General features: G+C 40.3%; 1 protein-coding gene across 4 annotated transcripts in view; it reads right to left on the minus strand.

The window, feature by feature from the left end:
• Nucleotides 1–563: 563 nt before the first annotated feature.
• Nucleotides 564–19,467, minus strand: part of FAM50B (family with sequence similarity 50 member B) — an 80,189-nt gene continuing 61,285 nt past the window's right edge. For all 4 annotated transcript variants that reach the window (XM_016166701.2, XM_016166702.2, XM_036237428.1 and 1 more), the window contains one exon: nt 564–2,148. In XM_016166701.2, coding sequence (XP_016022187.1) covers nt 1,079–2,089 — 1,011 coding nt within the window. In that variant the 5' untranslated portion in view covers nt 2,090–2,148 and the 3' untranslated portion in view covers nt 564–1,078. The remainder of the gene's footprint in view (nt 2,149–19,467) is intronic.

Here is a 19,467-nt window from a genome sequence, read left to right on the forward strand (position 1 = left end):
ATTTATGGGTTGAAACAGGAACTCAGAGAATGTCCTTTCTATGTTCCAAGCTGGGACTTGGGTAAGGTGAGCAAGGCATCTGCCTTGAATGGTAAGGTAAGGGAGGATGGGGTGGTAGAATTACTCAAAAATTCAGTAGTCAAGATAAACATTTTAATACAATATTTTAAAAATCAAAAGTAACACAAGGAAATCTACAGTGAATAAAAAATCAAAATTTTAAATAAGGATAGAATCTGTAATATCACTGTCCAGAGCTATATTGGAGTTTGAGGCAAAAGTAAAAGCAGTATCTCGACCTGGTAAGCTACCCTCACTAGTTTTCTGTTCTCCTAACCTCTGGGACTAAATACCCTTCAATCTCACTACCCTGATCCTGGGGAAAGCGATGGGCAGGTCAACCTCTGCCCTCAGATAGTTCTGCAATGGGTCATAGCAGTCCTTTAAATAAATTAACCAAGACAATGACGACGACGACGACAACAACAGACATTTATTGAGTTCTAAGTGCTTTACAAACATTAACTCATTTAATCCTCACACAATTTTATGAGGTAAGCGATTGTTATCCCTATTTACAGGTGAGGAAACTGAGGCAAGAAGTTTCAATTAGTTTGCCCAAAATTACACAGCAAGTAAGAAGCTGAATTGGAAATCAAACCCAGGCCATCTGGCTCCAAAGTCCATGCTCATGGTCACCAATGCTAATACTGTGACTCAAGAAGGAAATGCGCCTCTTATTCTCATTTTTTGGCCCATAGTGTACCCAATCATAGTTTCAATATAGTTCAACAGAGCCATGTAATAAATCCATACAGTGATGATGATGATGATGATTAATAATAATAATAATAACAATTTTAGCAATACCATGACCAAATTTGAATGAGAAATTTTGGTTTTTATTAAATTTCAGGGAAGAAATTAAGGTCACCAAATTAAGCGCCAGTTACAGGACACAGTGTCCTGTCACATGCTGCCTGTCACTGTCCTGAAGTGGACAGGGGAACACCAGAGGGACAGAAGGGTTGCGTGGGGGCAGGGGAGGGGCAGTGGAGGTCGGGCAGGGCAGGGGGTGTCATCGGATTGTGTACTTGTCCCACTTCTTCTCCGGGTCATAGGGCTCCCAGCGGCTGGCGGGGAAGATGTGCTTGTTCTTCTCGTACCAGCTTCTCAGCACCACCTTGCCGGCGTGTGACTCATCCTTCTCCATGGTGGCGTCACTCAGCAGCCGCACGTCGTCATGCACGTCGAAGTTGAAGAGCGGCCCGCTCTTGCCTCGGGCCTTGGTGACGATGAAGTCATAGAAGGTGTGGTAGTGGGGCAGGATCAGGTCCTCCTTGATGTACATGAGCTGTTCCACGCTGGCTGCCCGCAGCTCGCGGAAGTCCTTGCGCAGGCCCTGCAGGGCCTTCTTGAGGAATTGCTGCACGGTGCCGCCCTTGTGGATGCGCACCATGCGCCGGTGCCCCGAGCCGTCCCAGTAGCTGAATGTGACCTCTATCTCCTCGCGCTTCACCTGCTCGCGCTTAGCCTCCCATTCCTGCCGCAGCTCCTCCCGCAGCCGGTTTTCCTCCTCCTCGCGGTCGCGGTCAGGCAGAAAACTCGTGTCCACGTCCGGATTCTTCCCTAGGTTCCTCCTCCTCTTGCCCATCACCTTCGGTAACTGGGACTGCTCCTCTGCTGCTGAGCCGTCGGTGCCCTCGTCTCCCTCGTAGAGCGTGAAGGACAAGCTAGAGATCTGGCGCTTCTGCTTCTGCTTGCGCTCCCTGTCGCGCAGCGCCTCCAGCTGCTGTCTGCGCGCCTCCAGCTGCTCCCTCTTGGCCAGCTGCCTCTCATGCTCCCTCACCAGGGCCTCCTGCTTGGCTTTCATGTCGTTCAGGGTCACCAGACCCACCGTGCTTGACTTAAGCTCGGCCTCCACAGCGTCGTAATGGGCCGAGAATTTCTTGTCCACCTTTGACTTCATGATGGTCTCCTCGGCGATGCGCTGCTTCAGCACCGCCATCTGCTCCTTCTGCTTTTCCCGCTTCTTGATCAGGTGCATGGCCCGGCCGGCCTCGCGCATGGTGCCTTTGTACTGAGCCATGCCTGCTGCTCCGCACGCCCAAAGCCACGCCTGCGAGTTTTGTGGCTAACTTGAAGATTCTGCATCAATGACGAAAAACACAGGAGATAGATGGGGACAAAAATAACATCTTGATTAATGGTATAGATCGGTACATTCTAAAAAACTTTCTGCAGGGATGGAAATATTCTGTAGCTATCCTAGCTTGGATGTAGCCATGTGAGGCTATTGAGCTCTTGAAATGTGGTTAGTGCCATCAAGGCACTGATTTAATTTTATTTGAATTAACTTAAATGTGATTAGCTACAGATGACTCGTGGCTCTCATACTGGACAAGGCAAGGCTAAATTTTGGGAGCTACACATGGAGAGGGTTGGTCAACAGAGCAAACTCTTACCTGTCCAGGTACCTCTACCTTGTCAAGCACAGAGATGCAAAAATCAGAGCACCAAGAAAGCAGGCCTGCAGTGAACCTAGGCCTGAATTCCCGTGTGTTGACCACAGGAGAACAGAGTCTGCGAGCAAAATGCACCCCCCTACCCTGCAACCAGCAAAGCTGGCCCTATCTCCTCAATCAGATACATGGCTCCTCCAAGGGACACAGCAAATGAGGGGAGAAGGGTCAGACAGAAGCATCTTCCAGTACTTCCCTAGAGGATAGTAATGTTAGCTAAGTCTCCATTAATATGTTACTGAGGAGACAGGGCCGTGTTAGTGCTGTCCCTATCTCTTCCTTGAGAATCATTTCTGCAGTGAATACTTGTTGAGTACATCTTGTACCTGATGCTATAGTGTCTAGAAACAGTGTGGGCGCAGCTCTGTTTGCTGTGGGAAACAAGGCATCGTGGGAACTGGAGCAGGCAGAGGTGATCTAAGTACAAAACTGCCTTTTTGGTGTTTCGGCCAAAGCAGAGTGAGGTACCCCCAACCATAATTTTATTGAACTCAGCTTGCGCCAACAGTCCACCTCATGCACTGCAGTTCTGTCATCATCTGGACCTTCATCCCGCAAGTGTCCAACCATCCCCCACCCTCCTAGACTTTTCCACAGTCCTCTGGAGTGCAGCACCTCATTAGCATACTCTCCTCAATTCTCAGCCACCCCTCCAAACCTTCCCTTTGCCTTCTTGCCTAACAGTGGAACCCAGCTGTTCCCTGTGGAGGTCATTTCTCCCTGCAGCTCCCTGAAGTAGAGGTGGTTTTCCTCTGATGTTTCACATCATCTCGAAGTTCAAAATCTAAAAGCGGCATGACTCTTTGCTCTTTCAAAAATATTTCTTCTGTTCTCTATAACCCCCCCCCCCCCTTAAAGCTCATGCAGTTCCAGCGCCACTGGCCCTGTTGCTGTCATCTCTGAAATTCCCTGTCCTCTTAAAACCTTGAGGATTAGCACCTGGCTCAGCTGCCTTCCTCCTCCTTCCTCATCCACACAATCCTGGATGTTGTCACCATGACCTACCCAACACCTTGACCTCTTCACTTCTGATAATCTCTTCCCTTGCCACACTTTAGATCTTATCACTAAATGCCCCATCTCCAAAATCTTAACTATTACTTCCTTTTCTTTCCACTTACTTACTTAGTGCCCCAAACTCCAGCTGTCCTGATAGCTTGAGATCATGCATTCAAAGACCTCATCTCCTCTCCATTATCATTACACCTTCATATGCTTACTCTCTCTGGACACACCAGAAATTGCACATATTCACAACTCTCATGCTCCTTTCCTTTCCCAGAAAAACCCAAATCCTGGTTAAACTCAGCCCCCGTCTTCTTAGTTCCTAATCTCAAGCTGCTGAAGGTCGCTGGAGAAAATGGCACAACTGTTTCTGTCTAGTCTTACTTTAAATTCATGACCTCAAACCTCCAAAATATACTCAAAACTGCCTGCAGATTCTATTACACTGCCCCAGCAGTGAGTTTGTTGTCCTGCTCTTCAAGACAACTATTTCATACCTCCTCCTGTATCTCCTCACACCTCCAAGACTCTCCTGCCTCTCCCCAAACCCCAAGTTGGCTGGTAAATATTTGCCAGCACACAACTGAATAGAGTTCTTTCTTCTGATTCCAACACAGATATTCTTGGATAATAGAATCATACATCTCCCTCCCAAACTTCATAGCCTAAAAACTGCATTCAATCTAGGTAGAGCTCCTCTATATAGCAGTTTCCCCCAAATATGTGTTCTGTGAAAAGAGGGTTCTAAATTCATAAAACTAAATCAGAAACTTCGAGTTAAAGAAAATCTAACAGATTCTTTACTGTGAGTCTTTAATATGCCTGTTTCCACTGTGACTCCCCAAGAAGGGTGTAGAGTATTCTGTGTTTCCTAAAAGTTTTGGATTATTAAATATTCCTTCCTCTACAGAGTCTCTTAACATTTCTTGAAACTGGGTGTGAAATAGATGCCAGTATTTTATGGAACCTACATGCCAAGAAGAAATATCATGGTGTTACCACTCACCAAATTGGCCAAAAAAGAATCTAGGTTTTTTCTGGACTAGTACCCTTCATCTCTCATTTCCCATCACTCATCTTAATTCAGGAATTGTGGTGTTTTTTCCTTCACTTAAAGCCTCCTCATAGGTGCTCTATCATCAGTATATCTTATTCTTGTCTATCTTCTATACAATATCATTGATAATCCTTATAAGAAATAAACTTGATAATGTTATCCTCCTACTGGAGAAGTCTCCAATTCTCCCTTTTATAATCTAATTGGAATCCTTTGTTCTACAAGGTCTCTGATAACAGAACCTCCATGCTCATTTCCTGACACTTCACACTATGCAGCACCATGCTGAACTTTGTACTGTTCCTGAATAGAACATATTCTTTCAAAACTTTGGATATAATTTTATATACCTTTGGATATAATTTTCCTAGAGAGTCCTGCTCTCCACTGTGCCAGCCCTCAAGATCAGCTCAAATGTCATCTCCTACAGAAAGCCTCTACACCCTCCACTGCCTCTAACACCCACAGATACGCAAAGTTACCAGTATCCTCTTCTCTCCAGGGTCCCCATATGATTACCTTTATTAGACATTACATAAATCAGATTGCTTTTTCAATTACAACCAGCTACACTTTAACCCAATCAACTATAGTAGGGCAATATCTACTATACTTGTCCTTTCTCCAATCTAATCAGAACGTGAATGTCAATTTAGTCCCTAAACTTCATCACCCTTTTTTTTTATTATCTAGTATTCATCCCCTTAACTCAATCATGGCCTTGAAATACCATAGCCAGCCAGCCTCCAGAACTGAAACAGTTAGTCTGAAACTCTTCAAAAAGGTTGATAAGAAGAACAAATAGCAGAAGAAAGCAGATTTATTCTAAGAGTCTGAAAGCCCAATTTTAAGAATTTTCCCAAGTTCCAAGATAATAACCATTTGTGGCCTCAATTCTCAATGAAAAGTACCTTACCAAGATAAACTACTGCTTTAAACACTTTTAACTTTATAACAATAACCACAAAAGTGGGAGAGGAGGGAGCAGCAGTCTGGTCCAATCTGAAATGCTGATTTAATAGGACAATTTTAGTTGAAAGAAAATATAACCTCCCCCAGGCTAAGTTACAAGGCAAAACAAATATGCAAACAAACAGCAGCAATTTTTAAAATCCTACAAAACTAAAAATCTACTGCTTTAACTATTTTAACAGAAAAAAAAATCAGTTTTCATTGCAAACAAAAAACAGAGCAAAAAGAACACCTTTTGTCATCATTGGGTTTCATCTTACCTTCTACCAGTTAGAATTCTGATTAAAATTGATAATACTACAAGTGGTAGATATACTTTCCTCTTTAGCGTCAGCCTTGATATGAGCACCTGATGGTGGGCCAGCCCTACCCTGTCAGCCCAGATTGGGTCTAGATTATGTCTCCTGATGGCATAATCACTGAAGGATCCCTCCACAACCAACACTGTATTCTGAACTACTTGTCCAAGCAAAGCGACAAAATCTCTCACTCAATCAGATGTAACACATACACACACGCCCACACACACACACACACACACACACAGACACACCAGTGCATGCAGTTCCCAGTTTAATTACTGTTATCTTCTAGAGGCAACCACTTTAAATTCTTTCAGATGTTCTTTCTCATTATTTATCTTCTTATTTTTCAATAATTCTTATATTGCTATTTTGTGACTAATCAATTTTAATTTATCTATTGGCTTCTTCTTATGGTGAACAAAGATTTAATTTTTCCCTACCATAGACTAAAATGTCTGGCCAACTCAGGTGAAGAAGGAGGTATGGTTATTAGTATTTATGCCAGGTAAGAAAAATGCAAGAAGTTATATACTAATCTTAATTATAAATATAATGGCAAAAATTCCAAATAAAATATTAGCAAATTGGATCTAGCAGTCTATCAATATACACATATGAACTGATGAAGTAGGCTTTATTTAAAGATAATTCAACATGAAATCTTTACTTGTGTAATTTATCACATTAATAACATCTCAATTCCTGCATGTGAAACTAAAAACAAATTAGCAAACTTGACCTAGTAAGGAACTTTCTTAAGTTGATAAAAGGTATTTTTTGAGAAAACTGTGGCAAATTTCATAAGTAATAGTATATTTTATGTCCTTTACAGTTTTATCAAAAATAGAAGTATGGGGAATTTTAGCTTGTACTTAAGTGGCTACAGTCTGGACTGAGGTAAACAGGGTCTCATGGATACTTGGTAAGTGAAGGACAGATAGGAGAGGAAGCTTTGACTCTCTCTCAAAAGATGTTCATCTTTTTGTTTGAGATTGCAAAGTGTCACCTGAAATATAGCTTTTAGAAGCATAGCCAGAAACATGAGGGACATGACAGAAAACGGGTGAGAGAGAGGTAGCAAGGAGTTCATGTCCATAGAAAAAAAGTCCCGTAGAAAAGTCAGAGAAAAAGAAAAAGAAAAAGTCAGAGGTCTGCCCAGTAAACGAATCAGATTTTAGAAATCTGTCTGTAGCTTCCCTATGTAATGTTAAATCTATGGTGGAGACAGGATGTTTACCCTTTCGTATGTGAAGTTGATGTCAGGGACTGCAGAAAACAAATGAGAGAACACGACACAGATGCTTCCCTCTGTCGCTGGCTTCAATTTACGGTCTCAGTAGACACACACTCCTTGGCACACACTGAGACAATTGCGACACAAGTGGCAGTTAATGATGTCAATGTTCAGGATGCCAGAGGTAGCCTGCCTTGGGGCTTCCCCATATATCTTCTCAAGACTTGCACAGGTTGCCATTCTAACAGCAAAGCCCAGTCTCAGACACACTGTTCATAAGATGTGATGGTTTGTAAGTCTATAATATATAGCCATGCTTTCTTTGTTGTCAAAATTAATTAGCTGAGATCTTTGCTGAGCCAGTGGAATAATTGTCCCAAAGGTTAGGACTGGGTCTTGGTATCTAATTGATAATGCAGCTTGTCCTACCTAGCAAGACTTATCATGAATGATATAAAGGATGCAAAGATTCCAGGGGTAGATAAAATGTAAGAGGTGAAAGCTTCTACACTTCCTGGCTTTCCAAGATTCCTATCATACTGCTGTTCACAGGGACTATATCCAAGAGCTGATTACAAGTGAATGTTTTCAGAGGGTCTTCAGAAAACTTTGTGTTTTGCAATGATGTACTGATCCTCTGTACAAGGATTGCCAAGACCAAGGGCCAGGAATCTAATGGGCAGGACCAGATTGACTGGATAAAGTTCTATGACTTAAAATTATTGTTAGGTTATCTACCACTGTGTATTTTCATTTCTCCTGCTCTAGGGCCTGGCATATTATACAGACTCAATAAATGTTTGATAAATGAATGAATGAATGAATGAATGCGCAAAAGTCATTGATTATGTGACATTGAGATGCTGCTGATATTAGAAATACTAGCCATTACAGTAAAAGTGTTCAGAGCTATATCTTTATTTTCAATTCTCTATTTAGAGTGAAGGTGTAAAGGATCATTCTTTATAAACTCCCGAAACTCTGAAATGCTGCAGCTGGAAATGTAGCAGCCAAAGTGTAGAATGACAAAGTGAAAATCATGCCACATGAGGAGTACTGGTTCTCCTGAGGGCTCTGCAATTTGTTATGGCCTCAGGGAAAGTCGTATAACTTCTCTAAGCTTCAGTTTTCTCATCTGAAAAATTACAAACTAAATTGTCTCATCCTTTTGAGTTATACAGGTCTAGGGTTCACTCAAGAAAACTTTCTCATAACTCATCTAAGTTGATCACAAGACATGGATCATGGGAGCCTAAAACGTATTTGCATAATTCCTCCTCGGTCCTTATTAGCTAGAACTGCAAACTCCAGTTCCTGAGAGTAGAGGTGGGGAGATGGCATCTCAGTCAAAAGCATTAGCTCATAGGATCATATCAGACTTTGGCTGGTTGTAGTAGGTCTGATGTATTATCAAGTTAGTCAAAGGCAAATTTAAATGGCTGGGAAGAGATTAGAACAGGTACAGGTAACTCCTGTCTGGTGACAGAGGAGTTAGGGCAGCCTCTGGCTTTCACAGCCAGAACCTTGCTTGTTCTGGCTACTTCTGATACTTTTCAAGCAATTCTTAACACTTTACGTAGAAGTTTACTCTAGGAGAGTGAATGTAAGAAAACGAATCCCGTATGTTCACCTGCAGCTGGTTGTGAATTTTTTCCATTCCTAGTTTCCCGGTTGGGGAAGTTCTATTTTCTTCTCTCATACTCCCCTGGGAACTTTTTTCCTATTTCCTTGTCAGGCCTCCAACCTCACCTTTTGAACTACTTTGTTATGGTAGAGTGTTTAGATCTCAAAGCTACCCCCTTTCTCCTTCCTTTCACCATTCCTAAACACGACAGTCACTATTATCAGACAGACACTTCATTTGCATTCAGAAGCCAAGAACAAGAGGGATGCATTTCACTGTCAAAGTGGCCATAGATTATCCAACTTGAATTTCTCTCTGATTTGTGCTTATTTAATTATCTATTTTTAAGTATTTTATACTACATGAATTTTGTAAAAACTTTACATGAAATTTTCTCTATGCAGATCCTACACCTAAGAGATAATCATTTTTAATAGTTGACATTTACTTCCAGACTTAAAATATATACGTAAATATCTGTTTTAATATAAATGAGATCGTTCTGTACACTGTTTAATAACCTCAAACAATATATCATACTACTTCTGATGCTAACACTTAAAAGCCTATCAGATATTTTTTAATAGCCCCAATGTATTTCAATATAGGAATATATCATAACATATTTTACCAATTTTCTATTGTTTGAAATTTAAGCTCTTTCTTTTTTTTTTTAACTCTATAATGATCATTCTTATACTTACATCTCTGTGAGAAAATGTTTATAGTGCCAAACACACTAATTAGCAAATGCCAAGTTTCGGTCAAGATGGCAGAGAGGGAAATACTGTGCTTGGCTTCTCTCATGACCACATCAAAATTACAACTAAACTACAGAACAACCATCATTAAGAATCACTTAAAGTCTATTCGAACAGAAGTCACATAACTAAGGACATAGAGAAGAAGCTGTGTTGAGACTGATAGAGGGGCAGAGATATGGAACAAGCTGGTCCCACATCCCTGTATGGGGTTTAAAAATCTGGAAGGATATCTCAGCTGCGGAGGTACCCCCTAAGGAGTGGTTGGTCCCAGCCCCACACAAAGGTCCCCAGCTTAGGGCTCCAGTGCTAGGAAGAGAAGTCTGCACAACTTCTGGCTATGAAAACCAGAGGAGATTTTGTCTGACAGAGGTGTTTCTCTTAAAGGGCCTGCACATGCACTTACTTACTAACAAACTCACTTTCTCTGAGCTCCAGCACTGGGGCATAGCTCAAAGAGTGCCAGGGACATGTGAGGAGGAACTGAATTGTCTGGCTTCAGGGTGAGGGCTGGAGGGAGCACCTCTCTCTCAGACAGAAGTGTTGGCAGAATCCATTATTCCTTTGTTGAGCCCTCCTCCAACCCAGTGTTCAGACACAGGTGGCTGCCATATCTCAGTCTTCATCAACCTGAGTAACGCTGTTCAACATGCCCCAGTGATACCCTGAGACCCCACCCCACCCAACTTGCGGGCCCACCAAGCTGTTTCCAGTGGTGCTCTCATAAAAACAGCCTATCTTGGCTCATGCTGTGGATTTTCCTAAAATTGCTCAAAGTTTCTCAAGCCCTAAACAAGCAGCATCTGGCCTCAGCATGCCCTGTACCTCTTGCTAAGTACCGCCAAGCCTAGCACTAGTGGGAGCCAGCCTTGATTCACAGCTTAGCCTCAACCAGACACCTCCAAGGCTAGTACAAGTGGCAACCATTTGCAGATCACTATGTAGTTTATACCAATTGGTCTTGGGTAGAGCACAGGTAGCAGCTGACCTTATCCTGCAACATAGCTCCTCCCAAAAGGATCCAGAACCCACACACCCAATGGCAGCTTCAAAACACAACAGAGCATCACCCAACCACCTTCATAAACCACACACCCAAAAGGAAGATTGGTTAGGCACCAGACCCCTGCTAAAGTGAATCCTGCTCCATAGTGTCAGCCCCTGCACAACGGCTCCTCCACTGTCATCATGGCCAGTCCTCAGAAACAATCAACCTAAGGGTCAGTCTCTCTAACTGATGTGCCGACTGTAATTAAGGCTCAACTACAGCAGAAAGGCATACACAGCCCACAAAAGGGACATTCCTGAAACACCTGGCTCAGGTGTCAGGGAGACTATGCCGCTAAGCCCCACAAAAAACCTGCTAAATAAAGCTACACTACTAAGACATAGCAGGTCTACCTAATACATGGAAACAAACACAAGGATGCAGCCAAAATGTGGAGACAAAGAAACATGTCTCAAATGAAAGAATAGAACAAACCTCCAGAAAAACAACAAAATGGAGATAAACAATCTATCGGATACAGAGTTCAAAACACTAGTTATAAAAATGCTCAATGATCTTAGTGATAGATTCAACAAAGATATAGAAAACACAAAAATGGAGAGAGAAAAACAAAAAAGAACAGTCAGAAATGAAGAACGTAATGACTGAAATGAAAAATACATTAGAGGGAATCAACAGTAGATTAGTTGAAGCAGAGGATTGAATCAGTAATTTAGAAGACAAGGTAGCAAGAAACACTCAATCAGAAGATCAACAAGAAAAAAGAATCCAAAAAAAGATAAGGATAGTTTTACGATCCCCTGGGACAACATTAAGCCTATAGACACTCGCATAATAGAAGTACCAGAAAGAGAAGAGAGAGAGCTAAGGATTGAGAAACTATTTGAAGAAACAATGACAGAAAATTTTCCTAACCTGGCAAATGAAATAGGCATATAAGCCCAAGAAGTGCAGAGAATTCCAAACAAGGTAAATTTAAACGGGCCCACATCAAGACACATGATAATTAAAAGGTCAAAAGTTAATTAAAGACAAAGAGAGAATCTTCAAAACAGCCAGAGAAAGGCAGTTAGTTACCTACAGGAAGCTTTCATAAGAATGTCAGCAGATTTCTAAAGAGAAACTTTGTAAGCCAGAAAGGATTGGCACGAAATATTCAAAGTGATGAAAAGTAAGCACCTACAACCAAGATTATTCTACCCAGCAAAACTATCATTTAGAATTAAAGGAGGGGTAAAGAGCTTCTCAAACAAGAAAAAGCCAAAAGAGTTCATTGCCACCAAGCCAGTATTGCAAGAAATGTTAAAAGAATTTTTTTTAAGAAGTAGTACTCACCGTGTGACCTTAGGCAAGTTACTTAACTCCTTTGTGTCATTTTCTCATCTCATCTATAAAATGTGTATAATAATAGTGCTATTAGGTGCTGGTCAAAATAGCAGAGTAGTAAATGCTGTGCTTGTCTCCTCCCATGACTGCTTTAAAATTACAACTAAATTATAAAATAATCAACCCGGAGAACTATCTGAAGACTAGCTGAGCATTATAACTAAGAACATAAAGAAGAGATCATATAGAGACTTATAGGTGGGGGGTGGGGAGAGACTTGAAATAGGCTGGCCCCACCCCACCCCCTCAGTAGGAGGCTCTTTTAGCAGCAATCAACAAGCCTCTGCCTATCTCCGGAGACTCTTTGGTGGTGAACAACCACTCCCAGCCAAGCCTGGGGGTCTGTGGGCCCGAGGTGGGCAGCAGCTAACTTCGGTGTTATCTGAGACTTTTGTGCGTGGTCACAGGCTCAGCACTGGCACCAAATCTGAACTGCACTAACCTGGTGAACACCACTCGTGCTTCCCTGCTGACTTCCTGGTACCCTACCTCACCCAACTTGCATGTGACCTGAGGCTTTTTCAGCTGCTCTGCCTTACGAACAGCTGGCAAGCAGCTTCAGAACTTGGGGTGCCCTAGGCCTTTCACTAAGCTGCCCCAGCAAAGTGGGAATAGAGGAAACATACCTCAGCATAATAAAGGCCATATATGACAAACCTATAGCTAACATCTTACTCAATGGGGAAAAGCTAAAAACATTTTTCTTAAGATGAGGAACAAGATAAGGATGTCCACTTTCACCACTTCTATTCAACAAAGTATTGGAAGTTCTAACTAGAGCAGTGAGACAAGAAAGAGAAATAAAAGGCATCCAAATTGGAAAGGAAGAAGTAGAACTATCATTATTTGCAGATACTATTATAGAGAAAATTCTAAAGATTTCACCAAAAAACCGTTAGAACTGATAAATAAATTCAGTAAAGGAGCAGGATACCACTGAATATTCAGAAGTCAGTTGCATTTTTATACACCAATAATAAACTATCAGAAAGCGATATTAAGAAAACCACCCCACTTACAATTCATCAAACAATAAAATACATAGGAATAAATTTAATCGAGGTAAAAGACATACTCAAAAAATTATAAGAAATTGAAGAAAGAAAAGGAAGAAGATAACAAATAAATGGAAGCATATACCACACTCATAGATAGGAAGAATTAATATTGTTAAAATGTCCATACTACCCAAAGCAATCTATAGATTCTATGTAATCCTGATCAAAACACCAATGGTATTTTTCACAGAACTAGGACAAATAGTCTAAAAATTTATATGGAACCATGAAAGATCTTGAATTGCCATGGTAATCTTGAAAAAGAACAAAGTTGGAGGTTTTATACTACCTGATATCAGAATAACAAGGCTATAGTACAGCTTGGTACTAACATAAAAACAGAAACATAGGTCAATGGAATGGAATAGAGAGCCCAGAAATAAACTGACACCTGTATGGCCAATCAACCTATGGCAAAGGAGGCAAGACTATATAATGGGCTAATGTCAGTCTCTTCAATAAATGATATTGGAAAAATTGGCCAGATATATGCAAAAACAAAACAAAACAAAACAAAACAAAACTGGAACACCTTTTTATATCATATACAAGAATAGACTCAAAATGGATTAAAGACTTAAATGTAAGATCAAAAACCATTAAACTAGAGGAAAACATAGGCAGTAAGCTCTCTTGATATTGCTCTTAGTACTATTTTTCTGATATATTTTTTGGGCAAGGGAAACAAATGAAAAAAAATAAACATATGGGACTACATCAAACCAAAAAGTTATTGCACAACAAAGGAAACCATCAACAAAATGAAAAGACAACCTACTGAATGGGAGAAGGTATTTGCCAATGATACATCCGATAAGGGATTAATATCCAAAACTTATAAATAACTCATACAACTCAACACCAAAAAGCAAACAATCCAATTAAAAAATGGGCAGGGACCTGAATAGGCATTTCTCCAAAGAAGACATACAGATGTCCCATTGACATATGTGAAGATCCTCAACATCACTAATCATCAGAGAAATTCAAATTAAAACCACAGTGAGATATCACCTCATACCTGTAAGAATGACCATCATCAATAAATCAACAAACAACAAGCACTGGTGAGGATGTGGAGTAAAGGGAACCCTCATGAACTATTGGTGGGAATGAAAATGGTACAGCTACCATGGAAAAATAGTTTGGAGGTTCCTCAAAAAATTAAAAATAGAACCACCTTATGACCTAGCAACTGCACTTCTGAGTATTTATCCGAAGAAAATCAAAACACTAATTCAAAACATTATTGCACCCCTATGTCCATTGCAGCGCTATTTCCAATAGCCAAGATATGGAAGCAACCCAAGACCCCAACAATAGGCAGTGGGATAAAGAAGAGGAGGTACATATATATACAATGGAATATTACTCAGCCATAAAGAATAAAATATTACCATTTGGAATGACATGGATGCACACAGAAGGTATTATGCTTAAATAAATCAGACAGAGAAAGACAAATGCCATATGATCTTCACTTGTATGTGGATATAAAGAACAAAATAAACAAACAAACAAATGAAAACTGACTTAAATACAAATAAAAAACTGATGATTGCCAGATGGAAGGGGGGTTGGGGAGCTGGGCGAAAAATAGGAAAGGATTAAGAAGTACAAATTGGTAGTTACAAAATAGTCATGGGAATTTGAAGTACAGCATAGGGAATACGGTCAATATTAATGTAATAATTTTCTATTGTGCCAGATGGGTACTAAATTTATTGTACCCAACTTCAGAAGTTGTAGAAATATCTAACCATTATTCTGTATGCCTAAAACTAATATAAAATAATACTGAAAAATTAAAAGAAAAAAAATTTAGCAAGTGCCCAGCGCGCACACATTGTCCTGTTGATACTTAGACAAACCCCGTGAGTTTGGGAGTTGCTAACTTCCCTATTTTATAGATGGGCATACTAAAGATTAGAAGAGCTATATGATTTGCCTTGATCACTGACCTAGTAGGTAACAAAGTTCAAATCTACATCTTATAATTCTAAATTCTTGACTTTTCCCAATGTTGTAAATTACTTCCCTACAGGCTTAAAACAACTACTTAGAGTTCTACAAACTCATTTTTAGAAGTTATAAGGTCAAAAGGAGATATTAACTATTGGCCATATTGATACTCCTAATGATGGAAGAATAAATATTATGTGAGGTTCCACTATGGTGACTTCAAAAGAACTAGAAGTGAAAATCCTACCTTAGCCTGGGTTTCCCCAAAGAAGAACACGGTACAAAGGCTTCTGCATGGGTGGTTTATTTGGGAATTTTGTCACAGGGTGCAGGAGAGAGTGTGGGGATGAGGTGGGAGGCTGAGGAAGAAAGCCAATACGATCAAGGCAGCCATCCTTATAGGTGACTAACCCCACAGGTACTTTTGGAAGCTTTACAAAATGTATCACTATGGGGTGGGGAGTAAAAGGGAAGCATTTACCTAGAGTACACATCCCCAGTGGTCTATGATTGCTTCATTAGATGTTAACAATACAGCATTTCTTAGTGAGTGTTCAGTGGGTTTATTGGACATCCCAGCCAGCCACTGAATCAGAGAAGCCAGGGCCAGGAAGTGAGAGAAGGCACTCAAAGGGTGCTCCAGCATGCAGCTGGATGAATAGAACTACTTACTGCAACCATGGCTGGAAGGAGATGGGACCAGAGGATTTTAAGAGGGTACTAGAGGTTTTCAATACATGATTCAATATAAGCTAATAAGGGAGTGGTACACAAACAAGCCTAAATTTCTATTACCCTAGTTAGCATTTGATAAGTTTATGCCTAGATTATGACAACCACTTCCTAAAAAGGTCTTCCTAGTTTTTCCTCATTCAACTATTTCAGTAATCTGACTGAAATAAAAAGCTTCATTTGGTCAGAGAGATTTTACAGAAAGATTCATTACTCCCTACTGCTTGCGGGATTATGTACAAATTCCTTTGCTCAATATCCAATATTCTTCATAATTGGTTTTACTATAATTAAACATCTGTACCCCCATAACTGCCCCAGCTGGACTCGAGCAGTCTAATTTCCTTACCTTTTGAGAAATGAGCCAAGATTATTCCTTTTCTGTTTCTTTGCTAATATTGTTCCTTCTAACTGACAGAAATAATATGCAAAATACTTACCAACTGCTCTGGTAGGCACTGACCAATCAGTATGGAGAATGAGCCAATCAGAACTAATGTTAAATGTAACTGACAAAATGGGTTGACCAGATGACTCAGCTCAGCCCTCAGTTTTCATTCTCCTACCTGCTGAAATCCCATTTCTACATCATCTTCCATGAAGTTTTCCTAGGCTGCTCTTGCTTATGCTGGTCTTTTCTTCTTTGAGATTAATTGCTATTTTGTATCCTGAATGTTCTTAAAGATGTTCATATGATTATGTAACAGTCAAATATGCCTGCTTTTTTGTGGTAGCATATTCTTTATTGTCTCTTTATGTAATAAAAATTTCATGACATTTTCTACAAAGAGAATAGAAAGATATAATTCCTCTTTCCTATAACATGGTTGATCAAAAATAATTTTTTAATATTGATATTTTAGAAAGGCTTCAGCTTCAGAAATTTATGACTGATAATACAATTTTTAGGCATTTTGTCGTACATAAGGAAAGCCTCTATTAACTTTTTTTTTCATGTATGAGCTATCAAATTTCAGGAAAGTTCAAGTTTCCTTGGACTATTTTTTGAATTGCCTTATATATCATTTTCCCAGAAGCCATTCCAATACCAGGGTGACCAACAATATTTTAGTCTGTGTGGTGTTTTCAAACCATGGCCTCCAAATTCTTTGATACTCTTCCTATGTCTCTTCCCCCTCAATCTCGGTGTACTTGTATCTTGGTTGTAACCAACAGAAAACTAGATCAGAAAAAGCAGCACAACTACTGCTTTGTTCTATGGGAGTCTTGTCTTTGGAGGCCTGATCCTTCATGTAAGAAGTCCAGTTCCTCTATAACTGCCAGCCTTCCAGAAACTCTGGACCATGTTTAGGTTTTACAGTCCACAGCCCAGCTGACAGCCAGTACCAGCCACCAGATGTGATTCTGGTCCCTAGCTATAGAGTCACCATCTCATGGAGTCTTCTCAGCTGAGGCCCCAGACATTGTGGAGCAGAGACAAGGTGTGCCCTCTCTGAATTTCTGCTCTTCTGAATCCATGAGCATAATAAGATGGTGGTTTTATGTTACTAAGTTTTATAGCACTATTAAGTTATGTCACTAAGTTACACAGTGGTGGTGACCAAAACAACTATGGGCAAAAGTAACCGCAACCCAGGTATACCCCTAATAATGTGAGGTCCCAGGCTTGAGTACAAACTGAGGTCTATATACCACATGTCTAAATATTTAAAGGTTTTGTAAGTTAACTATTATAAATCACGCTAATGAACTAATAAATAAATGTGTCTCTCTTCCTTTTTTCAATAATATGCCTTCATAATGACTGGGAAGGCCAAGTTTGGATTTAGAATTCCCAAAGAAGTTCAGGCCCTCCCCTTATTTACCCACCCCAGGCTCCATTCAGTACCTGGGGGGGCTTCATATATATGTATGCCTGCGTTGTACCCATACTCTGAAAACAGCCACCTCATGGCTATTCTTGGGCCTATGAGTATATACCTAACAGTGGAGTTTATCATTCACAAGAGGGTAGATTCAGGTAAAAGGCCTAAGCAGGCCCCAGGTCTCAGTAGGAAATAGAACCTGGGTCTTGGGCCCTGGGGTGGATTCAACAACTTGGTCACCCTGTGACAGTCACTGGTCAGAGTTGGAGCAGTCTTACTGTGGCCTGAAGGCATTACATGTGCTAACCACAAAAATAAATTCCTCTCAACTCAAACTAAATGTATCTTCAATTCAGCTTCCCCTTTGTATTTCTCAAGAATATTCTTGGCCAGTTCAGTGCCACCTGAGATGAGGGAAAGTGTGACTGAGGGGAAGTCAGAATGGAAAGAGAGAGCAGTCCTAGTCAATTGTGGTTGAATTTTCTTACTCTGGAAAACACCACAGCAATAGATGGCCCCAGAGAAGGGTCCCAGGTAAGTAGGGGGTCAAGGAGCTACAGCTTTATTGGCTTCATGGAAATCTACCTCTATTTCCATTCCTTGATTCATTTATCCCCTCTTGATAGACACCCAGGGGAAAGCAAGATGTTCATAAGATGTGGCCTTTGTGATCCAGGAAAGCGTTTCAGCTGGAGCAGAGGTCAAAGTTAATGACTTGTAGGCTCCATGTGACCTGCAAATGTGATTTTATTTGGTCTGGGCAGTGTTTAAAAAAAATTTTTTTTTTCTGAATAAGGGGCTAGCATTTAAAAGCCGGAAGATTTCACATTAAAATCTATGTCTCTTGCTTGTCATGGTAATTAGAAAGATTTGGAAAATTGTGCCTGCATTCCCACAGGGCAACAAGTGGCTACTCTTTAGATAGGATACCACAGGCTCTCTAAGTCTCAATGGCCTCTCCAGTCCTCAGACTCATCTAATTTCTGGGGGTTAGAACAACAAGACAGACACAGATACCTGCAGAACAAGACAGGGAAGGCTGACTGACAGTGCCCACATAGATGACAAAGGGCTTCATATTGTTGAATGAGTAAGTGACTGGAAAAATGAAAGGCTATAAAGAAGTTTTAGTAAACAAATGCCAGGAAGACAAAGAATGAAGCAATAATCTTAGTTGCTTAGGATCTTCTTTAAAGAGTAAATCTAGTAAAGCTTTCTTCTTCTATTACTTATTTTATGTTACGATATTGACTATGTGCTACTAATAACAGACTGTAATTTGACTGGATCTTTATAAAGAGAAGGAAGTTTATAAAACTTCTCAAAAAAGTGGATAAATTAGAAAGAAAAAGCAAAACTGCAGACCCACGAGTGAGTCACTTCAGATTTATCATTAAACCCAAGTTTATTATGACCTTTTTTAAAATAAAAATTTTAACCATAGGAATTTGGAAAGTCACCTGCCTATCTTACATAGACCTTTAAAAAACAAACACAACAGTATGGTATTTCCCTAAAAACTCAAACACAGAATTATCATATCATCTAGCAATTCCACTTCTAGGTATATACTCAAAAGAACTGAAAACAGTCTTAAAAAGATACGTGTATACCCATGTTCATAGAAGCATTATTCACAATAGGTAAAATGTGGAAGCAATCCAAGTGTGCATCAACAAAGAAATGAATAAACAAACTGTGGTATATCTGTGAAATGGAACATTATTCAGCCTTTAAAATGAAGGAAATTATGATATATGCCAAAACATGAATGAACCTTGAGGACATTATCCTGAGTAAAGTAAGCCAGTCACAAAAAGACAAACACTGGATGATTCCACTTATATGAGGTTCCTAGAGTAGTCAAATTCATAAAGACAGAAAGTAGAGTGGTGGTCACCAAAGCTAGGGGAAGGGGAATGGGGATTTAGTGTTTAATGGGTACAGAGTTTCAGTTTTACGAGATGACAAAGTTCTGGAGGTGGGTGGTGGTGATGGTTGCACAACAATGTCA

Source organism: Rousettus aegyptiacus, unplaced genomic scaffold, assembly GCF_014176215.1.
Source record: "Rousettus aegyptiacus isolate mRouAeg1 unplaced genomic scaffold, mRouAeg1.p scaffold_m13_p_1, whole genome shotgun sequence".
NCBI lineage: Eukaryota > Metazoa > Chordata > Mammalia > Chiroptera > Pteropodidae > Rousettus > Rousettus aegyptiacus.